At 43.3% G+C, this 18,450-nt stretch overlaps 1 protein-coding gene across 3 annotated transcripts in view; it reads right to left on the bottom strand.

The window, feature by feature from the left end:
• Positions 1–367: 367 nt before the first annotated feature.
• Positions 368–18,450, bottom strand: part of LOC134288628 (leucine-rich repeat, immunoglobulin-like domain and transmembrane domain-containing protein 2) — a 51,701-nt gene continuing 33,618 nt past the window's right edge. For all 3 annotated transcript variants that reach the window (XM_062853995.1, XM_062853996.1, XM_062853997.1), the window contains exons 2-4: positions 4,532–4,751; positions 4,364–4,461; positions 368–4,304 (exon numbers count right to left, since the gene is read on the bottom strand). In XM_062853995.1, the coding sequence (XP_062709979.1) occupies positions 3,575–4,304; positions 4,364–4,461; positions 4,532–4,543 (840 nt within the window). In that variant the 5' untranslated portion in view covers positions 4,544–4,751 and the 3' untranslated portion in view covers positions 368–3,574. The remainder of the gene's footprint in view (positions 4,305–4,363; positions 4,462–4,531; positions 4,752–18,450) is intronic.

The following is an 18,450-nucleotide window of genomic DNA, read 5'->3' as shown; positions in this document are numbered from 1 at the left end:
CTGAGTTCCCGACGGTGGCGGTGTCGGCAGTGCGCACGGTCACTCACGAGTGCGTGTTTACATCGATGAGTGATGATGTGGTGGTGCTGCTGATGCAATGAGGTACAGATACAGGTGGCGCAGATAAACATTGCAAATCACTAGTTGTCTCTTTCGCTCTACCGCTGATCAAATGTAACTCAATTAGTGACGTCACTAATTGCGTTGCATTTGATCAGCGGTAGAACGAAAGAGACAACTAGTGGTTTGCAATGTTTATCTGCGCCACCTGTATATGTACCTCATTGCTGCTGATGGCGCTTCCGCATTTGACGTTTTCCGTCTTCATTCGCGTAGGGGAAAGTGGGGCACTTTTTCCACCGGAGCGCGCGATGGGCGCGCACACCCCCGATGAAAGATTTTTCAACCTCCAGAATCTTAATATATACAGCTAGGGCTAACTTATAACGAAAACATATTTTAGGTTCATGAAAGTGCGATAATAATCCTGTTTCAACACACCTTGCAGTATTCCAGTTTTGGCAAAGAATACAGGTACGAAGATTGGCATCAGCGATATGCGCAAAACTAGCTGCTGGAAATCCACTTACTCATAAAATGAATTGTTGTCATAAATTCATTGAAATCTTCGTAATAAAACATCCACGTTGCACACATCGATCTCCCTTCATATTTAAAGCTATCAAACGTATTTTTGACTTGAGTTAACAAAGATTTATTACAATTTATGTCCTATTTTAGGTCTATGAGGTCTTTGTTCCACTTCACAGCAATGAAAAATGGTATACATGCTGCAAAATGGTACGGCAATGAGGTTATAACTTTTTGAGCCAGAGTTCACTATGTTCTGTGAGCTCCGACCCTTACTAACTATGTTATATAAGATTGCATTTGTACATATCATGATAAACGTGATAAACGTCAGATAGACTGGGTATAGACAAAATGATCGGGAGAGGCAAATTGTTTTCTATAAAATCTGGAGCAACTTTTGAAAACGGCCCAAGAGGTCTTGTGCCTTTTTTCGAAAATGCTCCGTAGGGCCTAACAGCAGCCCACCCACGCATGAACAATGAACACCCTTATCCGAAAGATCGATGTTTGCCCTTTCTGGCAACGATCTTAGTTTGTGTGCATAAGTGGGTGGGGGCTCATCAGCGGTGTGCGAAGCATTGTTTACCATTGCTTATATTCTCCGTGCAGCTGAAACCCGGAATTTTCGACTTGCGAAGTTGGATTTTTCTCCAAATCCGTGCGTCGGACCTAACTTCGGAAGTAGTGCGCTGTATAGCGGACCAGGTTTACTATACAGCGCACCACTTCCGAAGTTAGGTCCGACGCACAGATTTGGAGAAAAACCCAAGTTCGCTAGTCGAAAACTCCGATTTTCAACTAAATTGAGAATATGCCCTTTTCAAATGTTGCTTCAGAAATGGTCAATCAGCGTTAAATTTTCAAAAAATGCACCAAATTTTTCCAATTTTCACTGCAAGTTGATCATTTCAACTAGGTGTGTATCAGTAGTGCAAATTTGGAAAAGATCGGGTGATTCTACACGAAGTAAGAAAGATTTTAGAAAAAGGTATAATTATTTGATAGCCAGATTTGAGCTGTTATATCCCCGGATTCAATGAACCGAATGCAATGAAATGTTGACCATTTATGCCTAATAATGCCTGTATCTGCAATAAACGGGACACGGAAATACAGCTGTAACTCTGCAATAGATACATCAAAATTTCTCAAATTTGATGTGTTAATTTCAACTACAAAATTTCATGTGAATCGGTGCAGTACTTTTTGCCGTAGCTATGAAAGAGTAGAATGTGCACCATTGAATTTTGTACAGCCTCTAGTTTTGCTTGTCAGCGGTGTAACTTTTGAATTTGGCAAAGGAAATGGCTGAAATTTTGAACACAAACCTCTCAATCTACATTTGTTGCAAAGGCAAAATTAAAAAAAAAAAAATCGATGCACTATCAACAATTTTATAGTCGATACATGTGTTGGGACTGAACGTGATTTTATCCCCTAAGACAGCAATAAGTCAGCGCCCTTAATTGTTTCGATTTTACTATTGAAAGTACTATAATCATCTTATTTTGCTGGCATAATATACACATAATCAACTACTTTCTATGAAAATTTCATGAGAATTGGCAGAGAAATTCTAAAGTTATTGGTGGAAATTGAATTAGAATCCAAATGAATTGTACCACCCTAATGTAGTAGTAGATTAGCCTGAAATAGTTCTCCTACTCTATCATGTGCGAATTGTTAACCCTTCCTTATCTTCGTACCGTACGATCGCACAGCCGACGAACGTAGGTAGAAATTAGAATTGCATTTGATCGATCATGAGCATCTCATATAAGCCTATACAAGAGCCAGACCAGTTAGTTGCAAATAAACTATCAAACCGTACGCATCACCCCTATATCATTATAGATATCGAAGAGAGCGAATAAATCGTTACGTAATCTTCTTACACAAGGACCGGACCAAATTAGTTCATTATTTTTGTTACAGTTATGAATAGGCAAACATCGCACATGAAAAACACCAAATATATTAAATTAACATTCTCCCTTATCAACACCAGTAGCTTTCAAACCAATTGATCAAAGTTGATGAAATTTGGCAAGAAAATGTCTCTACAAGTATCATAACCACTAACGAAATTTATGAATTATCATCACAGAACTTTGAACTGTAGCGTAAAAAAACAACTATAATGTGAATGAAAATTGTTCAAGATTTTACAAAATGCTTAAAACCACGTCTGTTTGTTTTTCATCCACAGTTAAAAGTAATGCATCGATTTTTATGAAATTTGGCACAAACAATAAACATACACCAAAGTGTTCTCAGACAATTATTTGGCGAATTTCACCGATTCATTACAGAGCTACAGTCGTACTTCTGTGTCCCGATTATTGCGGATACTGGCTTGATAATGAGTTTTGAAAAACGTTTGACATAATTTGAACATATCAATAAGATAAAAAAAAATGAATAGCAATTTTTTATGTTTTTTTAGTAAATTGGTCAGTTTTCAATATGCATCCCATTTCTTTTTTAATTTATTGTCTGCTATTTTGTAACTTTGCTTCAAAACATATTTATATCGAAGTCAATTAAAGGAAATTTGAATGAACTTAAATTACCATTTCGATTTTTGAAACGATGTTGATTCAACATTGTTGAAGTTTTGGATAAAAAAAATCTAATCGTTATAATTTTCTTCCGTGTTAAGAATCTTAAGTTAGGCCAAAAGTTTTTCATAGCTCATTATATTAGTCATAAATGGTCGAAATTTCATTGTATTCGGATCATTTAATCCGCAGATATAACAGCTCAAAGTTGGCTATCGGATGATTGTGCATTTTTCTAGAATATTTCTTACTTCGTGTAGAATAGCCGGATCTTTTCCAAATTTGGACTACTTGGGAACTTTTCGAAAAGTTACGGCTTATGAACATTTTTTTGACAGTGAAAATTTTGTCTGTCCCAATCATTTTGTCTATCCCCTGTAGATGCTTATTTCATTACATGCTGGCCCAGACGCGTACTATTAATTGTTTTCAGGAAGAAACTTCCGTTTCATGCATCGTTTGCAATCAGTGATAATTTTCATCGGATTTTTCCTCAAAGGTGCCTGAAATGGAAGCAAGCACGGGGCCACCAGATGCCTATTCCCTGCGAGGTGAAATTCTTTGAGATTGTACAATTTAGAGAACGTTATCACCTCCGTGGTGCTGAACCCACAGTTGTTGCATTTCAACACCTTCAGCGAGTTACTCTCCAAAAATGGTTGGTCTTTCTGCGGTGCAAGGTCTCGGTTATCGCTCAAATCAAGCAGCTTCATTTTATGCAGACCAACCAGTATTGTGCTCGGCATCGTAGTTAGTTTGTTCTGTCTGAGGTCCAGCACCTGCATGTTGGGGTTGTGCTGGAAGGCACGTTTTCCAATCATCCGGATTCCATTGTTTGGCAACCGGAGGGTCTCCAGCAGAGGTAATCTACGCAACGAGCCAGAGTAAATCACTTTTACATCACAGCTTTCGCAGTCCAGATCAATTAGACTCCTAGATTTTAGGAAAGGAGATCCGTCGATTGGGAATGTTAGTTGAGGATTCTCGGACAGAATCAATCTTTCCAGGTTTGGCAGCTGCGAAAGGTCGTTGTGAATCCTCTTCAGGTCGTTTCCTCGCAGTGACAAATATACTATATCGGATGCCGCATCCTGTGGCAAATCCGTGGTAGCAAATGATGTGAGGTTCTGGAAGCGGTAATCGATAAACCTGCAAAAAATAATCATGTGTGTATTTATTAAACAGATTTGAATTGTTGAGAGACTAACATTTCATTTTCATCGACATCAGCCATCGTTTCACGACATATGTTCAGAATAACAATCATCATCACAATGCGTAACATGTTTCGGGCAGTTCTTGCAAACTAGAAATACGATATGACCCAAATTAAAATGAGAGCATTTTCAATTTCATATTTGTTTTGAAAATTTTACCATCATTTCCATTATCAGCGTATACGTGTGTATTATATCCAGTTTTTTGTGCTCGGTGGTTTTTTTTTTCTATGACGTCAATTTGTTTCGTTCACGGTCAGTACTGACAGGGTTCTCCTGTGTACAAAATTCCAATCGGGTGTATTTATAAACACTAGTGTTGGGACGTTTAACGAACGGAGCGCGTTTCATCTCCATAAAAGATGGAAGAATTTGAAATCTGTAAGTAAAAAAAAAACCCAGATTAATCCACATAGTGGTGATAGTGCCTTTCTCGTCGAATATGTACTCATGATCTTTAAGTCGATGCAATCAATCTTGCCTTAGAGTCATTGATCAGCCCCAAATCTCTGTGCTTTGGTAACGAACGAGAAGGAGGAAATGCTTATAACAGCGATCTGGGACTGTACCACCCAAGTAACAATTCCATTGCTGATTGGTTTTGTTTGATTTTTATTAAGGTTTTATTACAGCAATAATTAAAACTCACAGCTTTATGACTGTTTTTATGATAACCATTGATAAAATGTTTTATAGTATACTTGAAGATATTCATAAAGACAGATTTTAAGAGTAAACAAAACTTTCCGATATGTAAACCTTCTGGTAATCATTATTACCACAATAAAACTGTTAAAACTCTCAACAGATGGCGATCCGTTCGATTAGTAACGACATCTGTTGGTGGAAAAGCAGAAACTACGACACTGCTAGGTTTATTGCGGTCATCATAAAAGCAAACTTGCTTTCGTTTTATTTTCGCTGATTATAGTCGTCGCCATATTGAATAATTAGCTTACCTGAATGGAAAATAGTTAATTTTGCTTAAATAAGCAATGAATTGATAGTTTGCCACCATTTTCATAACATGCCCACATAAAAAAACTCTCTCTGCTGTGTTTTCTTGTGATTCGAGATAGTTTTACTAAATTCACAAATTGATTTATTTCATTCCAAGATGATAGTATTCACTATTTTCGAAGCGCATTAATTTTATGATTCTGCAACCCCAATATTCACGGTAAATTCGAATGCGCATAAGCCTACCAGCACAATTACTACTAAGATATTACACTGAAATGATCGCTTTCTACTTACGAATGATGTATCCTCCTGAACTTTACGTGCCATCGCAGAAGCTTCTCTGCATCTTGAGCTGTCATGGTTTTTATTGAAAAAAAAAAACAACAACAAACGAGAACGGGACATTTTTCAACTAGGTTTTAAGGTGAGACGGGACGCCGTGTTATTTTTCCTATCTTGCCTCTCTTTCTAACAATTTGCCTCGCGATTTTGAAGATGGTAATCTCGAGTTCTATCGCACTGAAGATGCTGAAAAACAATCAGCATATGCACTGCAAGTGAGCATACACAGTGATAGGTTTTTGTTGCAAAATATGAAGTAGAATCTGAGATTACCATCTTAGTAGCAACAGAGCAATGGCGGATATTTCCCCGACCGTCCCGTCCGTCCTTAAAACGAGTTTATTGCTACTCTTTATGCGGTTTGCAAACCCTCTCCGAGAGTGGTCCACTTAGTCGGATGATGCTCTTAAAGAGGTTATCAAGAGGTTTTGATGTATTAATCAGTTTTATTGTAAGTTATATAAAATTGGTCATGAAGATCTCTTGTAGAGCCAAACGAAACTTAAAATGTTACTTGGGCACTTACGAGTTTCTGAATCATGAGAATACTGTATTTAGAAAATCCAGAATTTTTTCAAAGCCATCATCGAATTAGGGCACCTTTTCCGACGTTATGTTCAACGTATGGGCAGAGCAGAAAGTATCAGTCCTTTCAGTTGACTGCTTGACCACCATCACTGGAGACTGTTTCATACCAAGATGACAATTACTAGCCAGGATTAAACTGTTTTCACAGAAATCACTTTGCCAAAGTTTTATCTGCACACTTTATGCTATATTTTATTATCATTGGTTACAAGATTCATGTAAATTTTTTTATGAAGTAATTAATTTGAATTGCCAATGCTATATCACATTCAAATATCAACCACATTAAAGATCTCGCCCTCCAGTCACATCAAAATTTTGTGCAGTAATTTTAGACGCAAATAAAGATTTAAAAGAATGTTCGGGGCTGATGCGCTTGAATTTTAATTTTTCCATACAACGTTGACCCATCCTACTGTAAATTTACGTCTCAGGAATCCAAAATGGTGTGATTTGATGAGATCACTTTTGTTTTTTTTTATAGGTTTTTGCATCTCTTACACATATCCATCGCTTGCATTGATTTAGTTCATTTTCGTAATTCCGCTGAAGAACCCAAACGCTGCCTGCTTCTGCAACACCACCGCCTCTTATGTAGTCTGAGTCTATTTTGTATTGCTTACGAGACCCCCGCAACTAAAAATTCTACCGATAGTAACTTCGGTGGACTGTGGCTATTTTCTTATTATCCATGCATCCACTGACAAAAAAGCGTGGGTTTGATGCAATTTATACATGTCCACTTCCAGTGGGACACCCTTAACCGGATCCGGAAAATTTACATGGTTCATTTTTACATTTGACCAATTCCGGCAGGACACCTGAACCGGTTGTGGAACACTACCGGTGGTCTCTAACGTAATCTGAGCTGATTTTCTTGAAAACCGTTCATCAGCTTATCGAAAAAACCGCGAATTGATGAAGCGCATGCATGAAGTTCGGTTCATTTCTACATTTGACCACATCTGGAGGGACACCGGGAACCGATTCCGGGACACTACTAGTTTTCCCAAGCATGAACTGAGATATTTTTTCTTGGTAACCGTTCATCAGGATACCTTAAAAGCCATTTGATGTGTCGCGAATATTTTTTGGCTCTCTTTTACATTCGGCCTCTTTCAGCGAGACACCTCGAACCGATTCCTATTAGTAGTTTCTATTGTGGGCTTAGCTTATTTTCTTGCTGATCGTACAAGTTATCGAAAAGGGCACGATTTGATGTGTTGCATGTATGAATTAGGTCACTTCCGGCAGGACACCAGGAACCGGTTTCGGGATGCTACTGGTTCAGATATGATCTGAGACTATTTTCCTGCTTACCGTTCCTCAGGGTATAGAAAAAGCTGAGATTTGATGTGTTGCATGCAAAGGTTTGGATCACTTTTATATTTGGCCACTTCCGGCGGATTACCCGGAACCAGTTCCGGAACACTACCGGATCAGATATGGTCTGAGACTATTTTCCTGTTTACCATTCATCAGGTTACAGAAAAAGCGGTGATTTGATGTGTCGCATGCATGGGTTTGTTTCACTTTTGTAATTGGCCACTTCCGGCGGGACACCCAGAACCGGTTCCGGTATGCTACCGGTTTAGATATGGTCTGAGACTATTTTCCTGTCTACCGTTAATCAGGTTATGGAGAAAGCTGCGATTTGATGTGTCGCATGCATGGGTTTGGTTCACTTTTATATTTGGCCACTTCCGGCGGGAAACCCGGAACCGGTTCCGGAACACTACCGGTTCAGGTATAGTCTGCGACTATTTTCCTGTTTACTATTCATCAGATAATCGAAAATGCCGTGGTTTGATGGGTCGCATGCATGGGTTTGTTGCAATTTCATATCTGGCCCCTTCCTGGGGTACCGGTCCGGAACACCTAAATGGAAATAACTCCGGAACGGCTGGACCGATTCAAACCATTTTCAATAGGAAACAATGGGTCAATATTCCGCGTCGATTGAAACCAAAAGTGTTAAAATCGGATGATACTTACTATCCAAAAGTGAGGTGACATTTTTGTACACATACACACATACACACGCACACACACACACACACATACATACATACACACACATACACACACAGCACTGGGGCAGCAGGGACGGATGTCCTGGGGCCTGACGCACCCCCCCCGCTTGCGAGTAAGCCGCGTAGTTGCCGGTTAAGAATAGGACTACTAACCCCAATTCAAGGTGTCAAGCGACCCGTGCCGAGGAATGAGTGATCGAGGGGGTAAAAAGATGCTCGATCTTTAACGGAGCCTGTGGGGTACCTGGGCACCCCCCCGCGTTAATGCAGAGCTCTGGCGTGGTGGACATTCTTTCTCGTGCAACTCGTGGGAATAAGTATGAGCAAAAATTCGAAAAACAACATAGGTGGAATTAGTGGTGCGGTCAACCCCTTCGCAAGAAGCGGGTTGATGAGGTCTCCTACAAGGAGAAGCGAGGAGTCAGGTGCTGGAAGCTGCTTACGCAGCTCAAGCGTGGGAGCTCCTGTCCACTCCACGGCAAGCCAGCCGGCGGAGGTCATGGACGGAGCATGGTTGCTGAGGGCCATCAGCCAAGTGGCAGAAAAAGGACGGCCCGCATTAGAGGTAGCTGAGCAGCAGCTTGGCAAAATTATCGACTTCGCGACAACTAAGTCGAACATAAGCAAGGACCTGAAAACGGCCTTGCTTCGGCTTAGAGCGTCTGTCGATAATGCCAAGCAGGAGCACGCGGTTGCGTTGCTGGCTGCAGCAGCGGCGGAACCCGCAAAGGAGAAATCGTCTAAGTTTACACAAACGGAGGCCTTCTCCTTCGCGGGTAGTCCGAAGCGAGTGGAAGCGAATGCTCGCGACAAACGCGACAAGCATTCGCAGAAGCGGGCGAGGCAGCCGTCAGGTGAGGAGCTGTCTGGCGGCGCCCGCAAGGCCAGGCGTATAATAACCCCGAAAGCCGGTGGTAACGCCGGAAAGTCGGACCCCAGCCAGGGTTCCCGGAAAGCTGGGAAGGGTGGGCCTGAAAAGGCTGGCCCGTTCCGGAATGATGGGAACAAGGGGTTGCGACCAATGGTGGGCCCTCAGCAGCCACAGAGCAGGGCGATCCAAGGAGAAGACCCTCCTTGGACAAAGGTAGAACGGAAGAAGAAGAAGAAGGTGAATCCGCAGGTAGAAGTGCAGGACGCCAAGCCAAGGCGTAGGAAGGCAGGTGCCAGGCGTGAGAAAGGCGACGCTATCGTCATCAAGACCGAACAGTCCAAGTACTCGGACGTCTTGAAGACGATGCGAAGCGACGCCAAGCTTGAGGGTCTTGGAGCCGACGTACGCAGTATTAGACGTACTCGTACGGGCGAGATGATCCTGGAGCTGAAGCGCCAGAAGGAGCACAAGGGCGCCGCCTACAAAAGGCTGGCAGAAGAGGTCCTTGGTGAAGGTGTGCAGGTGAGGGCTCTGACACATGAGGCGACTCTGAAGGTCAAAGACATTGACGAGATCACCGAAGTGGAAGAGCTCGTCACGGCACTGCGGCAACAGTGCGAGGTGCAGGTGGCCGCCGCAGCCGTTAAGCTACGGAGAGGGCCAGCAGGGACACAGATAGCTTTGGTTCAGCTACCTGTGGCGGATGTTAAAAAGTCCGTTAAAGTAGGGAGTATTAAGGTGGGCTGGTGTGTATGTCACCTGACATTCCACGAGCCACCTGAGGTTTGCTTCAGGTGACTGGAACCAGGACACAAGTCGTGGGACTGCAAAGGCCCCGACAGGCGCAAACTGTGTAGGCGATGCGGCGCTGAAGGTCATAAGGCCCAAAGCTGCACGAGTCCGCCCATCTGCATGATCTGTACCGGGAAAACCTCGAAAAACAGACATCCGATGGGTGGTCCAGGGTGCCCGGCCTTTAAGAAAGCCGCAGTGAACGACAAATCACAGTGCAGGTAACGCAGCTGAACCTGAACCACTGTGATGCGGCTCAGCAACTGCTTTGTCAGGCGGTTTCTGAGTGGGAGACGGATATCGCCATCATTTCGGACCCATACCGAGTACCCGCCGGCAACGGCAACTGGGCCTCGGATGCGACCAGGAAAATGGCGGCGATATGGACGACGGGTAAATACCCCGTGCAGGAGTTGGTGTCTACTACCTACGAGGGCTTCGTGGTCGCCAAAGTAAACGGGGTCTTCTTCTGTAGCTGTTATGCACCTCCGCGGTGGCCGATCGAGCGGTTCACGCAAATGCTGGACCGCTTAACGACCGTGCTAACAGGGCGAAGGCCAGTGGTAATAGCGGGCGACTTTAATGCCTGGGCCGTGGAATGGGGAAGCCGTTTCACGAACCAGCGGGGTCAGATCCTGCTAGAAACACTGGCCATCTTAGATGTCGACTTGGCTAACGTCGGTACCAAGAGTACCTATAGTCGAAACGGAGCGGAGTCAATTATTGACGTGACCTTTTGTAGTCCTGGCCTAACAAGTAGTTCGAACTGGAGAGTAGATGATGGCTACACTCACAGCGACCACCTGGCGGTTCGCTACAGTATCGACTACAACAACAGCAGACAGCGGATAGAAGAAGAGGCGGCTAGGCCAAGGCCAAGCCCTCGTAGGTGGAAGACATCATACTTCGACGAAGAGGTATTTAGGGAAGCGCTCCGCCGTGAGCGAAACTTACTCGGTTTAGACGGCGACGAGCTGGTAGCGGTGCTCTCACGTGCGTGTGATGCGACCATGCCTAGGAGAGTCCACCCTAGAAATGGGAGGCCACCGGCTTACTGGTGGACCGACGCGATTGCGGACCTGCGCCGCGCCTGCCTACGGGCTAGGCGGCGGATGCAGCGAGCACGATCAGAGGAAGAGCGAAACGAACGGCGGGTGGTGTTCGCCGCTGCAAAAGCCGCGCTCAAGACCGAGATAAGAGCAAGCAAAAAGGCCTGCTTTGAGGGTCTCTGTCAAAGTGCCAATACGAATCCGTGGGGTAACGCCTACACTGCCGTTCTACGCATAGTTGTCCCATGTTGAAAAACTTGAAACTGAGAAAATCGCTATTGAAGTTTCAAACAGGTTTTCCATGTTTCTTGGCCAAATGGTGCAACAAATCGGATTTAAGTTTTCATAGTATCGTTAGAAATCGCTTATATTTTCATGCCTGAAGTATTTCCAATCAAATATTTTTAAAAATATAGTGTTTTTAGCAAAAAAATTGATTAGTGGGACTGTTATGCCTAGAAATGTGGTCCTGTTGGCGAAATTTCTACGCATATCAGTCCCACGATAGTTAGTCGTCTCTTTTCACGCTCGATGTGGTTTATTCTGTACGTTTTTGTTATATACAGGGTGTTAGGTTCCTGAGTGCAAACTTTTTAAAGGGTGATAGAGGACCATAAATGGTGAAAAAATTGTTCTACGCATATGGTCAAATCTCAACCGTTACGTAGTTATTGAACTCCCCATGTTTTTGACTCTTATTGCCTTAACTGGCTATAACTTTAAAATGGTCAAACTTATTGCAGTTTTTTTACCCTTATTCGAAAGATTATTGAGTTTTCTATCAAATGGCATCTTTGAACCACTTAGTTTAGTTAAATAACTAAGTTTTCTAGAGCAAAACAGCTAAAAATAGTGTGTTTTAATTTGTTTATGTCAATTATCTTTGAAACATGCGTAATGAATTAAATTTTTTTCTTTGGCAAAGTTGTGGCCCCAGTTTCACTCTACAATTCGTTCTTTGACGCCAAACTTCAAACTCTTATCGTTTTCTTGCAATTTTCATTTAAATGTGCGGCACAGTGTCCAAAAAAGTGCTTACCATGACGATTACAAATTTATGATCTGAAATGCGACGTTTAAATCGAAATTGCAAGAAAACGATAAGAGATAGAAGTTTGATGTCTAAGAACGAATTGTAGAGTGGAACCGGGGCCACAACTTTGCCAAAGAAAGAATTTTAAATTATTACGCATTTTTCAAAGATAATTGACAAAAACAAATTAAAACACACTACTTTTGAGCTATTTGGTCAAGAAGACTTAGTTATTTAACTAAACCAATCGGTTCAAAGATGCCATTTGATAGAAAATTCAATAATCTTTCGAATAAGAGCAAAAAAACTGCGATAAGTTTGACCATTTTAAAGTTATAGCCAGTTAAGGCAATAAGAGTCAAAACATGGGGAGTTCAATAACTACGTAACGGTTGAGATTTGACCATATGCGTAGAACAATTTTTTTCACCATTTATGGTCCTCTATCACCCATTAAAAAGTTTGCACTCAGGAACCTAACACCCTGTATATTTTTTTAATAACAAACAATGTTAGCTTCTCTTATAACATTATAAGTCTCTCATGCATAAGGCTCAAATGTCTCGAGGCAAAACGGAGCCGAAAGACAACATAAGATTGGCTTCACGGGCTTCACATTTTAACACTTTCTTAATAGTCTGATAAGTAGGAACTAGGTGAGTGAGTTGGTGAATAAGAAGTTGATTAGTGAATTGACGAGAGGATGAATGTGAGGTGCTCCAAGATTAAGTGAGTTGGTGAGTGAGTCAGTTACGAATTAGGAAAGTTACAGCTTGCAGGGAGTTGCCCCGTTAATTTAAATGTGTTGGTTAAGGGAATTGTTAAATTGGTGAGAGTGTGTGGGATAGTTAGTAACCTAAGTGACCTAAGTGAGTAAGTGAGTTTGTTGGTTTATGAGTATGTGAGATCTGTTCCGAAGGAGTGAGTGAGTTAGTAAATGAGTTATAAAGTATGGGTTTCGTGGCCGTGCGGTTAGCAGCGCCAGCCATTTAGGCGTTTTGATATCCACGTAGTGTGACTTCGATTCTCACTCCAGTCTGAGGAAACTTTTCATTAAACGAAGAATTCTTCATTGGGCCACTGGGTGTCGTACACTCAAATATCCATTAAAGAAATAAGTCGGGGATATTTAAATGTATTCATTACGTAGGGTATGTGTTCCATCATTAATCTCACGCTCCCATATTCATCCTATTCGAAAACAAGCGATTACGACATCGATTGATTCCGTTCTTTTTGTTTTCATGAGTGCTCACTTCTAACAAAAAATACAAAAATAAGAATCAAAACAAACAGCGCTTCAATCCCTTGTTTTTCGTAGGATGAAAATGGGAACCACATGCTTAAGAAGGGAACCAATACCCTATTATTCTTTTTTTTTTTACTTAAATAGCCCTTTCATTTTTCGTCGAAATATATACAGTATTATCGAAATAAGCGATTAGAACGTGAGCCCAAAAACGTTATAAGGTCGGAAAGGTCATTGGGCCGAAAATGTTGATAGGTCGAAAAGGTCGCCAGGCCGATATATCGTGTGGTCGGAAAAACGTCGTGTGAACGCAAAACATTGTTACATCAAAGTATTTATATGGCCGAATAAGTCATTAGGCCAAAAACGTCATTGAACCGTCATTGGTCATTAGGCCGAAAAGGTCATGAAGTCGAAAAGGTCTTTAGGCCGAAAATAAATTGAGGCCGATAAGGTCTTTAGGCCGAAAAGGCCTTTAGGCCGAAAAGGTCTTTAGGCCGAAAAGGTCTTTAGGTCGAAAAGGTCTTTAGGCCGAAAAGGTCTTTAGGCCGATAAGGTCTTTAGGCCGAAAAGGCCTTTAGGCCGAAAAGGTCTTTAGGCCGAAAAGGTCTATAGGTCGAAAAGGTCTATAGGCCGAAAAGGTCTTTAGGCCGAAAAGGTCTTTAGGCCGAAAAGGTCTTTAGGCCGAAAAGGTCTTTAGGCCGAAAAGGTCTTTAGGCCGAAAAGGTCTTTAGGCCGAAAAGGTCTTTAGGCCGAAAAGGTCTTTAGGCCGAAAAGGTCTTTAGGCCGAAAAGGTCTTTAGGCCGAAAAGGTCTTTAGGCCGAAAAGGTCTTTAGGCCGAAAAGGTCTTTAGGCCGAAAAGGTCTTTAGGCCGAAAAGGTCTTTAGGCCGAAAAGGTCTTTAGGCCGAAAAGGTCTTTAGGCCGAAAAGGTCTTTAGGCCGAAAAGGTCTTTAGGCCGAAAAGGTCTTTAGGCCGAAAAGGTCTTTAGGCCGAAAAGGTCTTTAGGCCGAAAAGGTCTTTAGGCCGAAAAGGTCTTTAGGCCGAAAAGGTCTTTAGGCCGAAAAGGTCTTTAGGCCGAAAAGGTCTTTAGGCCGAAAAGGTCTTTAGGCCGAAAAGGTCTTTAGGCCGAAAAGGTCTTTAGGCCGAAAAGGTCTTTAGGCCGAAAAGGTCTTTAGGCCGAAAAGGTCTTTAAGGTCTTTTTTTATGCCAAAAAGGTCTTTAGGCCGAAAAGGTTTTAAGGCCGAAAAAGTTTTAAGGCCGAAATGGTCTTTAGGCCAAAAAGGTCTTTATGCCAAAAAGGTCTTTAGGCCAAAAAGGTCTTTATGCCAAAAAGGTCTTTAGGCCAAAAAGGTCCTTTTCGGTCTAATGGCCTATTTTGCCTAATGACCAACAAAGCATACAACTGATTTAGCTTTTGTATTAATTTCAAATGACAAGAAATATGTACATATCATTGAAATAAAATATGTTTAGAAATACAACAGCTTAAGTTTTCAAAACATTCTGCACCATGCCTTCCTCTGCTTGTATTCGTCTTCGATTTGAGTTTAACCCAAAAGTGTTCTTTTTATTTTCTAAATAGGCGATAACTAAGCCACTCACTTACCGACACACTAATTTAATAAAATTATTCGGGTAACATATTGAAATAAAAAAAGTGAAACTCAACAATATTTCAAGCTTGCTTAAATTCTTAAAATTTTCACATATACCAGTCTTTCAATTCAGCAACCTCTTTGTCATTATATTGGATCGGCTTCGTCATGCTTCACGAAATTTGAGCCTCCTAATTAAGTTAAAATGTTTATGTTTGGTTTATGAGCTCAACGTGCATTGCAGCAATATTTGAATTTAGATTAAAACTGTAAGTTGCGAAGAAATCCCAGTTTTTGTTTAACTGGAAAACAAGTTTCGTTCCAGCTGGAGCGTAAAGCCAACATAAAAGAAGAGTTTATACCATTCAGTATTGAAATAGCCATGCTATTAGGTGACGTAAGTTACTAAAAATGCTTAATATATCGGTTTTACGTAGATTTTTTATAGTGGGACTGTTATGCGTAGAATTTCAGTTGTGGGACAGACATGCGTAGAAATTCAACAGTGGGACAATTTGACTTGACATGCTTTTCATTGAGTCTTCGAACAAAGTATGTTATTTTTTGATGTTATATGAAAATATACGTATAAATAGAGCGCCTGGTGCAAAAAACTCAAAATCGTCAAAAAGTAACATGGGACAACTATGCTTAGAGCGGCAGTACAGGATCGTTATGGCTAAGACGAGAGGTGCACGGTGTCAAAATTTCGATTATTATCGAACATTCATGTACCTCGGATTTTCCTTCGAAAATGATTAGTTTTTGGGCTATATAGTCATAATCGGACAACTAGAAAATATTTCATCGGCGAAAATTTTTCCATACATTTTGTATGGGACGTTTTTTGGACTAAAGTAGTAGTTATTGATTTTAAGTATGGAAAATAGCCAAAAACTCACCAAACTCAAATTTTCCCCGATAGAATATTTTCAAATTTTGCATATATACATTATAGCCGAAACTCTAACATTCTATGAAGAAAAATCCGAGGTACATGAGAGTTCGATAATAATCAAAATTTTGACACCGTGAGGTGTGATGGCTCCTACAGAGCAATCTCCAGAAATGTTGGAGGGGATCATTGGAGGACTTTTTCCGCGTCATGACTAGGATCATGACGGACCTTGGCCTCCTTTCGTAGGACAGCTGGGGACTGGGGCTGGCGATGAGGAAAGGGTCACCGATGTGGAACTTGCGGGGATAGCTAAGTCCCTTAGCGTAGGTAAGGCCCCAGGTCCGGACGGAGTTCCGAACCTGGCCTTAAAAGTAGCTATTGCAGAAGCTCCCGAGATGTTCAGGTCTGCTATGCAGAAATGCTTGGACGAGGGAGCTTTCCCAGAAGCTTGGAAGAGGCAGAGCCTGGTACTATTGCCAAAGGCGGGGAAACCACCCGGAGACACGTCGGCATATAGACCAATATGCTTGATTGACACGGCGGGGAAGGTGCTCGAAAAGATCATCCTCAATAGAATGTTGAAGTTCACTGAGGGCGTAAATGGTCTCTCGAGCAACCAGTATGGCTTCCGGAAGGGGAGGTCCACCGTAGACGCTATCTTGTCGGTTACAAAAACCGCCGAGAAAGCACTCGAGCCTAAGAGGAGGGGAATTCGCTTCTGCGGGGTAGTGACTCTGGATGTAAGGAATGCATTTAATAGCGCCAGTTGGGCTGCCATTGCCGATGCGCTCCTGCGTCTGGGGATACCGGAGTACTTGTACAAAATTCTCGGAAGCTACTTCCAGAATCGCGTACTAGTTTACGACACGGAGGTGGGTCGGAAGTGCTTTCACATAACCTCAGGAGTCCCGCAAGGTTCCATCCTGGGTCCGGTGTTATGGAATGTCATGTACGACGAGGTGTTGAGGTTAGAGTACCCAGTGGGAGTGGTGATTGTTGGATTTGCCGACGATATTACGCTCGAAGTCTACGGTGAAACGATCGAGGAGGTGAAGTTGACTACCGACCACTCGATCAAAGTTGTGGAGGCGTGGATGCGGTCCAGAAAACTGGAGCTGGCTCACCACAAGACAGAAGTGACGGTTGTGAACAACATGCAGTCGGCGCAGCAGACGGAGATCAGTGTAGGAGAGTGCACTATCCTGTCGAAGCGCTCTGTCAAGCACTTGGGCGTGATGATCGACGATAAGCTTACCTTCGGTAGCCACGTCGATTATGCCTGTAAAAGAGCCTCCACAGCTATTGCGGCACTGTCCCGGATGATGTCCAATAGCTCAGCGGTGTACGCCAGTAAGCGCAAGCTTCTGGCTAGTGTTGCTACGTCCATACTTAGGTATGGCGGCCTGGCGTGGGATACCGCGCTAAGTACTGAATGCTACCGACGGAAGCTGGAAAGTACTTACAGGCTTATGTGTCTGAGGGTTGCAAGCGCGTACCGTACCGTGTCACACGACGCTCTCTGTGTCATTACTGGTATGGTGCCCATCAGCATTCTTATCAGTGAGGATATGGAGTGCTTCGAAATGCGCGGCACAAGAGGCATACGCAAGACTGTCAGGATGGCCTCTATGGTCAAATGGCAGCGCGCGTGGGACAGTTCCACCAAAGGAAGGTGGACCCATAGGTTGATACCGAGGGTAGATAGTTGGATTAATAGGCGCCATGGGGAAGTTTCATTCCACCTGACACAGGTCCTTACAGGTCATGGTTGCTTCCGACAGTATCTACACCGTTTCGGGCATGCGGATTCTCCCGAATGCCCAGTGTGCAATGGTTTAGAGGAAACGGCGGAACACGTTTTGTTCGTGTGCCCGCGTTTTCGCACAATGCGTGACCGCATGCTTGCCACATGCGGGGACGACACAACTCCGGACAACTTGGTCCAGAGAATGTGTAGGGATGAGATTAGCTGGAATGCCGCTTCAACGGCTATCACCCATATCGTCTGGGAGCTACAGAGGAGGTGGCGCGTGGACTCGGAGAATGGCTAGTCCAGATGCAGTACAAGAGGTGGTCCAGGGGTTCGAAGTCGGCTTCGTAGGTCATACCGGTGCCCTGCGGTCGAGATCGACCCTTACAGCGATTAAGTGGCCGCGGAGAGGAAGTCCCGGTAGCGGTGCTGTCGTGGCGTCGGTCTACTGGGTTGGATCTGAGCCCGCGGTTGGAAAGGGGTCCCCGGCAAGGGTCGGGGTAGGTGAGACCCTGCTGTCTGCAACCTACGGGTGCATCTGATAGGGCCTGAAGGGTAGTGATACCCTTCCTTACGGGCAGGTCAGATCGGGTTGCACGTGGGCATCAGTTCTTGATGTCCGCTCAGCAGTAGGGCGCGGGCGGGGTTGACCCTGCCCGCATTCCGAGGACAAAGGGAGTGGCGAGGACCACTCGGGAAACTGGCTAAGCGCCAGCATGCTATCGTGATGGACTCTCCAGAGCGAGTCATCGATGTTCGTTGCTGCTAGGCTACGGCAGCTAACCTTGAGGGTGCGATATGCACTAGCCCCTCTCTGAAGCAATACCTTCTTGGTGGTTCCGGAGAGACGTAGGGTTTGGCGACCATAGGAATGTGTTTTAGTGGGTCGAGGAGAGAGTAGTCCTGGCTTCTAC

This window comes from Aedes albopictus, chromosome 2 (genome assembly GCF_035046485.1).
Source record: "Aedes albopictus strain Foshan chromosome 2, AalbF5, whole genome shotgun sequence".
Lineage (NCBI taxonomy): Eukaryota > Metazoa > Arthropoda > Insecta > Diptera > Culicidae > Aedes > Aedes albopictus.
The sequence above is the reverse complement of the archived record's forward strand: the minus strand, read 5'-3'. Positions and strand labels throughout refer to the sequence as shown.